The 11,116-nt window shown below is 39.5% G+C and overlaps 1 protein-coding gene and 1 non-coding gene across 2 annotated transcripts; both read right to left on the reverse strand.

The window, feature by feature from the left end:
• Positions 1-2,309: 2,309 nt before the first annotated feature.
• On the reverse strand, positions 2,310-4,026 carry LOC130462939 (uncharacterized). The gene is made up of 3 exons (XM_056831931.1): positions 3,699-4,026; positions 2,537-3,532; positions 2,310-2,416 (listed from the first exon to the last, which is right to left on the reverse strand). The coding sequence occupies exons 1-3, from the start codon at positions 4,024-4,026 to the stop codon at positions 2,310-2,312; spliced, it is 1,431 nt and encodes a 476-aa protein (XP_056687909.1).
• A 3,497-nt stretch (positions 4,027-7,523) lies between these two features.
• On the reverse strand, positions 7,524-7,630 carry LOC130464490 (small nucleolar RNA R71). Its single transcript, XR_008924899.1, has one exon. It is a non-coding gene; the product is annotated as a small nucleolar RNA R71 (small nucleolar RNA).
• Between the last annotated feature and the right edge of the window lie 3,486 nt (positions 7,631-11,116).

Genomic DNA, 11,116 nt, shown 5'->3' on the forward strand with positions numbered 1-11,116 from the left:
AGGGGAACGAAAATAAAAGAAAGAGAAAAACGAAGGAGAGAATAAAGGAAAACGAATGAGACTTTAAGGGGAGACTACCTGCAACACAGTGGTCCGGCGTGGGTGGCTGGACGGCAACTACAAGGCTCGCGGTGGCTGTTGTGGTTACTTCTGATTTATGCTACATGTTACCTTTGTTTATTATATTAAATGTTACTTTTATTTTATGAAATTGTTACTTTATATGCATGTTAGAAGTTACCTTAGCTGTATTGAAGATGTTATTTTAGATGCACGATACATGTTACCTTTGTGTAATGGAAGTGTTACTTCATATGCGTATTAGAAGTTACCTTTGTTGTATGGAAGATGTTATTTCAGATGCATGCTACATGTTACCTTTGTTTTATGAAAGAGTTACCTCATATGCATATTACAAGTTATATTTGTTGTATTTAAGATGTTACTTCACATTCATGTTAATTTGTTTTATGACATTGTTACTTCACATGCATATTAGCAGTTACCTTAGGTTTACTGAAGTTGTTACTTCAGTATTTATGTTACATATTATCTTTGTTTTATGACAGTGTTACTTCAGATACATATTAGAAGTTACTTTATGTTACTGAAGTGTTACTTCATATGCATATTAGAAGTTACCTTTTTTGTATTAAAGATGTTATTTCAGATGTATGATATATGTTACCTTTGTGTTTTGAAAGACTTATTTCATATGCATATTACAACTTTGCTACTTCCTGGTAATACATATTTTTATTCAAGTATTTCTTTATATATATATTGATTATCTTTTACTTTTAAATCTGTTACTTTTAATAACATCAAGTGTTACTTTTCATGTCAGTTTGTGTTACTTATAGTTTCACATATGTTAATTGTTGTATCTAGTTGGATTACTTTAGTTTAATGTATTCACTGATTTTTTTTTGTCATTCAGATGATCTGTTTAAAAGAATTTTGGTCGTATATGCATTGACTTATTTCTTAGCCCCTAATCCAAGCACAACTCTGAAGTTTGCTCTGTTCAATACTGTTGAAAATGTTCAACAGACTCCCAATATAATTGGTGTGGGTATGTGCTAGATTGTCTGGAAAATTCTTTGGCTAACTATGATGATACTCGGTCGTATAGTGGTGGAAGTATATTGTTACTTCAGCTTATGTATTTTCATAGGCTGAAGTTTAGAGGTGAATTACAGCCCACTTCTCTACCTCTTGTTAAGAATTGGACTGATGAGAGAGTTCGTGAGAGGCTTGATCTCGAAGGTGGATCATATAGACTTGGGCTTTTGAAAAAAAAAGGTGTATCCAATTAGTAAAAAGTCAGTTCTTTTACAAGAAGGAAATGTTGTGGAATAGATGGATAATGTTGCTGATGTCAGAGATGTTGAAGATAATGCTGAAGAAAATGATTTTACATTTCTCCAACCAAAAGTCGAGATTCCTATTCCTTCATTCAAACCTGTTGTTGAAAATTCTGAACGTCGGGTTGTTTATTATTTACCTCCTGATATCATGATAGATGAAGAAATTTCTGATTTGGCTAAGGATCTGAGTTTCTTATATGTTACTTATTTTTTGTTTATCTTTGTTGTTACTTTATTTCATTTTTGGTGTTACTTTATATGAATTCGAGGTGTTACTTGGTACGAATTCTTAAATAATATTTAACATTCATATTGGTTAATTTAAAATTTTCTGCTTGTTTATAATTGAATTTGAAGTGTTACTAGATAATTACTTATTAGTTACCCAGAATAGTTTGTGAATAAAGAAGATATGCTCACATTGCAACCCAATAAAATGATAGCTAATCGTGTTTTGGATTGTTACTTTATGTTGTTAAATCATTCTGAATACCTTGTTCTAGAAGGTATTAAAGGTGATCCCAGATTCTTCTTCGTCTTGTCTTACATGGTAATATTTGTCCCTTATAAAATTTTATAAATAAACTTGCATTTTTTTGTTACTAATTTATATGTTGTTTTTGTAGGAAGTGATAGTTAAACTTGTGGATAATAAAATAGAAGAAAGTGATGAAGAAATAAAGGAAATTTTTGATTCTTGGGATTTATGGATACCGTCACAATTTTGTTCACCAAATCTCGACAATTGTGTTTCGTAAGTCATTATCTCCAATATTTTATAAATATATTTACATTTTTTGATGTTTTTTTTTTTTTTTTTTTTTTGCAAATAATAGTGAATTATATTACCAAAGAGAGAAACACCCTCACAACAGAGTCAACAACCAGAAGTTCCCCCACAAGGGAACACCACAACAAAACTACACAGAATCAGGACATCTACTGATTCCTAAAAGCTAAAATATTAATGAAAAGAATCCTTCTAACAACACTGTCTACAGGATCAAACTTCTTACTAAACTCACTAGCATTTCTCTGAAGCCAAACTGCATAAACAGTTTGATTAAAACCTACACTACAATGCTGATCCTTCTTCTTTGTACCTCTACTTTTGACTGCTGCCCACTGTACCTCTTCTTGCTAGCTACTGATGTTCCTTTGAATACCCAACTGCACCAACACTGTTCTCCAGATATCTTGAGAGTAGTGACACTCAAAGAACAGATGAGACAACTTTTCATCCTGCACCTGGCAGAATTCACAAACACCATCAATATTGAGGTTCCATGATAACAAGCTTTCTTTAGTAGGTAACCTATTCTGCGGGGCCAGCCAAGTGATAAAGGTAGCTTTAGGACTGTCTTTGCTATTACACACTATTCTTTTCCATTGTACCTGAGTGCCACCAGTATGAAGAGCCTTATACATTCTGCTGATCTTGAATTTCCCATTCACAATGAACTGATCCACCCCACCAGTTTGCACCAAAATATCCCTCTGTTGCCAAATCTTCTTCAGAGACCAGGTGAGCCCATTAGGGACAGGCATGGTCCAGAAGTCATGATGTTTCACATAGTAGGTGTGGATCCATTTCACCCAGAGCCTATCTTGCTTCATTGAGAGTGCCCAACAATGCTTTAACACAACAGCTTTATTCCAGATTACCAAATTCTTCAAATTCCACCCTCCACAACTTTTGGGAAGACACATGTCATCCCAAGCTACAGTTTCTTTCTTAGACCCCAAATCAGATCCTGTCCACAGGAAACACCTACACAGCTGCTGAATCTCCTTCATCACTTTCTTTGGCATGACAAAAATCTGACACCAATATAGCTGCATACCAAATAGAACAGATTTAACCAGTTGCAGTCTCCCTGCATAAGATAGGAACTTTGCAGTCCAGCTTCTAATTCTGGCACTAGTTTTCTCAATAAGAGGCTTACGATCAACATATCTCAGTTTCCTGGTGGTAAGGGGAACCCCCAGGTATCTAAAAGGAAAGGAACCTTTTTGGATACCAATTGCATCAACTATCTGTTTCTCCACATCAGCAGGGATACCAGCAGTATAAACTTCACTGTTATGTAAATTTGCACTAAGACTAGAAGCACCAGAAAATTTTAGAAAGGCACCAAACAAGGAGTTAACAGAAGGCACATCTGCTCGAGCAAACATCAGCAAATCATCAACAAACATCATATGAGAAATCCCCAATTTTTTACACCTTGGATGAAAATTGAACCTCCCCTCTAAAGTGGCAACAACAAGACTTCTTGATAAATATTCCATTCCCAGGGAAAAAAAGGTATGGGGACATAGGGTCACCTTGTCTCAAGCCTTTCTTTGCAGGAATAGGTATAGTTGGAAAACCATTCACCAAAATTGAATAAGAAGCAGTACTGAGACATTGCATCACCCACTTGATAAACAAATCTGGAAAACCTAACTCTTGCATCATAGACTTAAGAAAAGGCCACTCAAGGGAGTCATAAGCCTTTTTTAGGTCCACTTTGATCATACATCTAGGAGAAATGTGTTTCTTGGAATAACACTTCACTAGCTCAGTAGCTAACAGGATATTATCAGCAATATTCCTGCCAGGAATGAAGCCAGCTTGGGCATTATTCACCACCTCCCCAATGACTGATTGCATTCTGTGAGTTAAAATTTTTGAGATTAATTTGTACACAACTTAATAACAGGCAATAAGTCTGAAATCCTTGATATTAGTAGCATTCTGCACCTTAGGAATCAGAGTAACTGCTGTGTTGTTGACCTGTTTCAACATTCTCCCTGTGGCAAAGAATTCCTGTACAGCTCTGTATATGTCATCCTTCAGAATATCCCATGTAGAAATGAAGAACTGACTGTTAAACCCATCTAATCCTGGAGCTTTGTTGATATCAATACCTTTCAGAGCTAGATCTATCTCCAAAGTAGTTACAGGTAGAACTAGAGCATGTGCAGAATCTGCAGACAATTGTTTCCCTTTCCTCATAACTGAAATATCAATGCCCTCTATTGAAGGAGCAGCAGAGCCAATTAGATCATGGTAAAAGGTACTAATCTCCTTCTTAATGTCTTCAGACTTGATTAGCTTTACCCCCTGACTATCATATAAGATATCAATACTATTCTTGGCATGTCTCTCTTTCATAGCATTAAAAAAGAATTTTGAATTTGAGTCACCAGTTTGCAGCCACTGGATTCTTGATTTTTGCTTCCAAGCACATTCTTGAACTTTGAGGAATTTTTTTAGTTGCATGATGTGACCCCTCTCCTTCTCCTGTAAACTAACATCAGATGGAGAGTGAGCTAGCTGGCTTTGAGTATCATCAAGTTCCCCTCTAACAAAATCAATTCTCTCCTCCAGTCTTGCAAATTCCTTATGATGGAGATGCTTAAGGCCTTTCTTAACAGCTTTCAACTTCTGCCACACTTGAAACATAGCAGTGCCAACAACAGGAGTATTCCACCCTTCCTGTACAACCTACCTAAAACACACATGAGAAGCCATGTAATTAAAGAACTTGAAGGGTCTGCTACCTTGATGGTGAGCAATATTACAGTCCAGTAAAAGGGGAGAGTGGTCAGAGATTCCAGGATTCAAATAGTCCACACACACTTCAGTGAAGATACTCTGCCAATCACAGCACCCAAAGGCCCTGTCAATTCTAGAGGATATTCTTTGATCACCTTGGCCTTTATTACTCTAGGAGAACATGTTACCACAACTTTTAAGCTCAGTGATCCCAGCAGCCTGAATACACTCTTCAAAATCTTCTGTTTCTGCAATCTGAACTGGATTTCCATTTACCCTATCACCTGAAAACAGCACAGAGTTGAAATCTCCCATGATTAGCCATGGATTTGTCAAAACTGCACTAAGATTCACTAACTCATTCCACAATGGTCTCCTATGCTCAATGGTGTGAAGCCCATACACTGCAGTAAAACACACACTAAACAGCCCATCTTTATCGCTCAGATCTCCATGGATAGTTGATATGTGCGTTTTATATAATATTTTCACCCCCGTCCCTTAGTACTTTTATGCGTCAAATGAGCTCTTAGGAGCCGTTTTTAGTACTAATCTGTGTATTTGAGTGTGCCTTGAGTTTCAAGACTACTTAGCGAGAAATTGGTCTGTTTAGACCCGTTTCAAGGTGATTTAGGCCACTACACGATCCCGAGGGGATTCGGGACGATCAATGTCGACTTAAGGGAGCCTTAGATGTTCATGATTGAGCCCCGGAAGTTAGACTCAGTGTTGCGGACATATTTAGCTTTTCGCCCGGAAGATCTCCCGTCGCCCACCGGGCGAGCAAGCCGAAGAACTCTCCAGTACCTCGGCGCCCGACGGGCAGACAACCGCCCGGTGTACACCGGGCGCCCAGCGAAGCAGCATGCAAGAGGATTCTCCCTCCGCCCGACGGGCGAGGTCCGCCCGACCGGGCGCGCGGAGAAGGTTTCCAGAAAGTCGCCTTACGCCCGTCGGGCAGCCCTGCGCCCGTCGGGCGGATTTCGAGCTTCTCGCCCGTCGGGCGGAGAGCCGCCCGACCGGGCGACGACAACCTTGGAGCCTTTAGCGCGCGGTTTTATTCCGGTTTTCTCTTATGTTTTTAGGCTAAACTATAAATATAGCCTTTGTTAATTTAGTGAAACACCCTATATTCTTATTTTCTAGTATTAAGCACTTGGATTATTTTCCTAAGCTTAGTTTTTCTCTCAAATTTAGTTCAAAACACTTAGTTTCAAATTCAATAAAATTCAAGCTTTCTATTTCTCTTGTTCTTCAATTAAGGTATTGTTCTTTATTTCAATTCTTTGTTTAGCTTTAATTATGTTTTCAATCATGCTAATTGCTTTGTTTATTGTTAATATGCTTGAGTAGTCTAATTTCTAGGGTTTGAGGATCCATGATTAATATGAAGGGACATTGAATAATTGTGATTGTTGGCATTGTAATTAATTCCTATTGATTGGTTTATTTCACTATACAATTAGATTTGCGCAGGTTTAATTGTGGTAGTTATGCAATATCGAATTAAGATTCGAGAGATGAAATTTGATGTTTAGGCTTGTGTCAATAGGTGGAATTAGGATTAATACGTAGCGAGAGCCCGTTAATTCTAAGTCTATGATTAGTATCGATTCGAGAGAGCATGCTAGTCTAATTAATTACCTTGTTGATTATCGTGATTGTTCGTTGTCCTGGATTGTCATTTGTTGGTGAACCTATGCCCTAGATTCCTTAATATATTGATTTATAATCGTTTAATTGTCGTTCGTAGTCTTAGCATACAATCAATCAACCAACTCTTGTTCCCAATAGTCTAGTTTAATTAATTGATAGTAGAAAGAACGCTTGTTTCCCTGTGGATTCGATCCTGACTTCCCTTGCTACCTAGCTAGTGAACTTAGGTTATTTTTTATTAGGTGATACGACTTTAGCCTGTCAAATTTTGGCGCCGTTTCCGGGGAAACGGTTTTATTTTCTGTTGTTGATTTCTTATCCTAGATTATTGTTTGTTACTACAGTTCCTTGAGACCGGATCTCACATTGTTTTGTAGTCTTTGTCTATGCCCAGGACCGTAGGTACTAGTAATCTTACTCCATTCGATCCTGAGCCCGAAAGAACCTTTCGTAGACGAAGAACTTTCATTGCACAGTGTGGGAATTACTCTGATTCTGATCATAATATTGGCGATCTTTTTCCTTCAGATACAGATTCAGTTTCAGAGATAGAGATGGGTGACGAAAATCTGATACCGCCGCCTACCCCACGGCTTATAGACTATTCTAAGCCAAGTCTGTCCGTGCTACCAAAGGCGATCATGCCTTCTATTGCAGCTGAGACCTTCAAGATTGAGCCTGCATTGATTAACATGATCGAGAGACGCCAGTACGGTGGGGAACCAGGTGAAGATCCGTATCTTCACATTCAGTCCTTTATCCAATATTGCTCCACCATCAAGCAAAAGGGATTGACTCCGGAGCAGACTATGGAGATACTTTTCCCGTCCTCTTTGAGTGGGAAAGCTAAACTGTGGATTAATGGGTTGAATCGGGCGGCTTTGAAAATCAATAATTGGGAATCCTTGGCTCTTGCTTTTTATGTTAAATATTTTCCACCTGAGAAAACGGCTCGTCTGAGGGGTCAGATATTAGGTATCTCACAACAAGCGGATGAGAGTTTGTTCGAGGTCTGGGAGAGATTCAAGGATTTGCAAAGAGAATGCCCGCACCATGGTTTGGAAGATTGGTTCTTGATTCAGCAGTTTTATAATGGTCTGGGCAATGAGTTTAGATGTTTGTTGGATTCAGCTGCCAGTGGGAGGTTCATGCAACTTGAGGTGCCTAGAGCTATGGAGGTGATTGAGGAGATAACCATTCACAATGCCCAGTATGGAAATCCTAGAGGTCTATCTAACAGGGGTGGTAAGCATGATTTAAATTCTATTGAACAATTAACTGCCCAATTGACTGCTTTACACTATAAGTTTGATAATATGCAAGCAGCCAATACTCAATCTGCCCAACCTGCTAGTGTAGCTGCTATGAGTGCCCAACCTGTTACTGTGTGTGAAAGTTCTGGAATGTCGATCTGGTCATTATGCACCGGAATGTAGGAGCTCTGTTGAACAATGTCACGCATTTCAATCCTACAAACAAAATAACCCGTTCTCCAACTCTTACAATGAGGGCTACAAAAATAACCCTCTACTATCCTACAGGAGCAACAATATCCAGAACCCTCACCAAGTCCAACATCCACCACAACAACCATACCAACCCTACCAACCACGGAACAACTACAACCAACAGTCTGGCGGACCACCTGGGTTCCCTAGACAACACACATCACCTCCACCACCACCACCTCAAACCACACAGCCTGACCCTATGCTAGTAGAGATGAGAAACATGATGCTACAAATGCAAAAATCTCTAAGTGAAAAGGATGCAAAAATCGATGCTCTTACTGCTCACAACAAGATCATTGATACACAGTTGGCACAGATGGCTACTACTATTGCAGGGAGGCCACCAGGCCAACTTCCTTCACAGCCCGAAAATAGGGAGACTGCTAATGCAATTACATTGAGGAGTGGTAGGGATTATGATGGTCCTTCTATGCCGGTTGAGGTTGATTCCGGGGTGTCTGCTAGTGATCTGGTCAGTGAGGAAATCCCGAAGATAGTTATGGGTGAAAAGGAAGCTGAAAAGGTAGTCAATGAGAATGAGGCTACAACTGCGGTTAAGAAGGGGGCGGATATCCAAGTACCACCTATTGCACTCCCCTTCCCAAACCGACAACTCAAGAATAAGCTAGACAAGCAGTTTGGCAGATTCTTGGAAGTGGTCAAAAATTTGCAGGTAACGGTTCCTTTTACTGAATTAATTTTACAGTTTCCTGCTTATGCTAAGTTTATGAAAGATATTTTGACCAGGAAACGTGCTTTTTGTGAGGTAGAGACTGTAGCTTTCACTGAGGAATGTAGTGCTTATTTGCAAAACAAGTCTCCACCTAAACTCAAAGACCCCGGGAGTTTTTCCATCCCATGTAACATTGGCACCGTATTTATTGATAAAGCTTTATGTGATCTAGGTGCTAGTGTGTCTGTCATGCCTTTGTCTGTCTGTACTAAACTGAATATGGGTGAGCTTAAGGTTACCAATATCACTCTACAAATGGCCGACCGTTCTGTCAAATACCCCTTAGGTGTTTTAGAGGACGTCCCTGTTAGAGTAGGTAAATTCTATATACCTGTAGACTTTGTAGTATTAGACATGCAGGAGGATTCTCAAATTCCCATAATCTTAGGTAGACCCTTCCTTCACACGGCGGGGGCGGTAATTGATGTTAAAAGTGGGAAATTGACATTGTCTGTTGGGGATGATAAGGTGACTTTTAATCTGAATAGTGCCTTAAAAAGTCCTATGCTAGAGGAGGAACAATGCTATCGCATAGATGTAGTTGATTTTATTACTCGTGATAACGTCTCCCAAGTTCTCCAAAGAGACCCTTTGGAGGCAGTGCTTTGTTGTGAGTCTTCTGCAGGTGATAGCAGTTCTTGGAGTGCTGAAGTGGATGCTCTGGAGTTGGCTCTTAATGGTGGAGAATCTGAGCCGGAGAGCACCAAATTGAAGAGGTTAGTTCGACCGGTTTGTTCTGTTAAAGAGGTAAAGAAACCCAAACTTAAGCCTCTTCCTGCTAACCTTAAGTATGCGTTTTTAGATGATGAACAACTTTGCCCTGTGATCGTCAGTACTGCACTTGATGCAGACCAGTTATCCCAACTTCTTATTGTGTTGAAAAGGCACAAAAAGGCCATTGGGTACAGTATTGATGATATAAAGGGTATTAGCCCTGACTTTTGTATGCATAGGATACATCTAGATGAAAATCATAAACCATGCATCCAACCCCAGCGTCGTTTGAACCCTGTCATGCAAGATGTTGTAAAAGCTGAAGTTATGAAATTGCTTGATGCGGGTATTGTGTATGCTGTGTCTGATTCTAAGTGGGTGAGTCCTGTTCAGGTAGTGCCTAAGAAAGGGGGGACAACTGTGGTGAGAAATGAAAAAAATGAGTTGATACCAACTAGGGTAGTCATAGGTTGGCGCATGTGCATTGATTATAGGCGTCTTAATGTTGCTACTAAAAATGACCATTTTCCCCTTCTCTTCATTGATCAAATGTTAGAAAGGCTAGCCTGTCACAAGTTTTTCTGTTATCTGGATGGTTATTCTGGTTTCTTTCAAATTCTCATACATCCAGACGACCAGGAAAAGACCACCTTCACCTGTCCCTATGGTACATTTGCGTATCGTAGGATGCCTTTTGGTCTGTGTAATGCACCTGCTACTTTCCAACGTTGCATGATGAGTATCTTTTCTGATTTTATTGAGTCTATCATGGAAGTGTTTATGGATGATTTTAGCGCCTATGGTACTTCTTTTGATTCTTGCTTGCTAAATCTGACTAAAGTTTTGAAAAGATGTGAAGAGTGCAATTTAGTCTTGAACTGGGAAAAGTGTCATTTCATGGTTACTGAAGGGGTGGTTTTGGGACATTTGATATCTGATAAGGGAATTCAGGTGGATCGAGCTAAGGTCCAAGTGATTGAACAATTACCCCCTCCAGTTAATGTGAAGGGTGTCAGAAGTTTTCTTGGCCATGCGGGGTTTTATCGCCGCTTTATCAAGGATTTTTCTAAAATTGTTAAACCACTTACCTAGCTCCTCCTCAAGGATGCCCCGTTTGTCTTTACTGATGCTTGTCTTGAAGCCTTTGACAGGATTAAACAGGCACTGATTTCGGCTCCCATCATTCGTTCTCCCGAATGGGATCTTCCGTTTGAGATAATGTGTGATGCAAGTGATTATGCAGTTGGGGCAGTTCTGGGTCAGAGAAAGGAGAAGGTTTTACATGCCATCTATTATGCAAGTAAGACCTTAGATGAAGCTCAAGTTAATTATGCTACTACTGAGAAGGAGCTTCTAGCTATAGTCTATGCCTTGGATAAATTCCGCACCTATCTGATTGGATCCAAGGTGATAGTCTATACTGACCATGCGGCCCTTAAGTATCTGCTCTCTAAGAAGGAAGCCAAGCCTAGGCTTATCCGATGGATACTACTGCTACAGGAGTTTGATCTAGAGATCCGCGACAAGAAAGGGGCTGAGAATGTGGTTGCAGATCACTTGTCTAGATTGAGGTATGACGATGGTAAGG

This window comes from Spinacia oleracea, chromosome 6 (assembly GCF_020520425.1).
Source record: "Spinacia oleracea cultivar Varoflay chromosome 6, BTI_SOV_V1, whole genome shotgun sequence".
Lineage (NCBI taxonomy): Eukaryota > Viridiplantae > Streptophyta > Magnoliopsida > Caryophyllales > Amaranthaceae > Spinacia > Spinacia oleracea.

Coding starts and splice junctions, on each gene's coding strand:
- LOC130462939 (XM_056831931.1), bottom strand. CDS start 4,026: ATGCAATCAGTCATTGGGGAGGTGGTGAATAATGCCCAAGCTGGCTTC. Junction 3,533..3,698: donor AAAGAAAGGCTTGAGACAAG/GTGACCCTATGT, acceptor TTGCTCGAGCAG/ATGTGCCTTCTGTTAACTCC. Junction 2,417..2,536: donor AACAGTGTTGGTGCAGTTGG/GTATTCAAAGGA, acceptor CTGTTTATGCAG/TTTGGCTTCAGAGAAATGCT.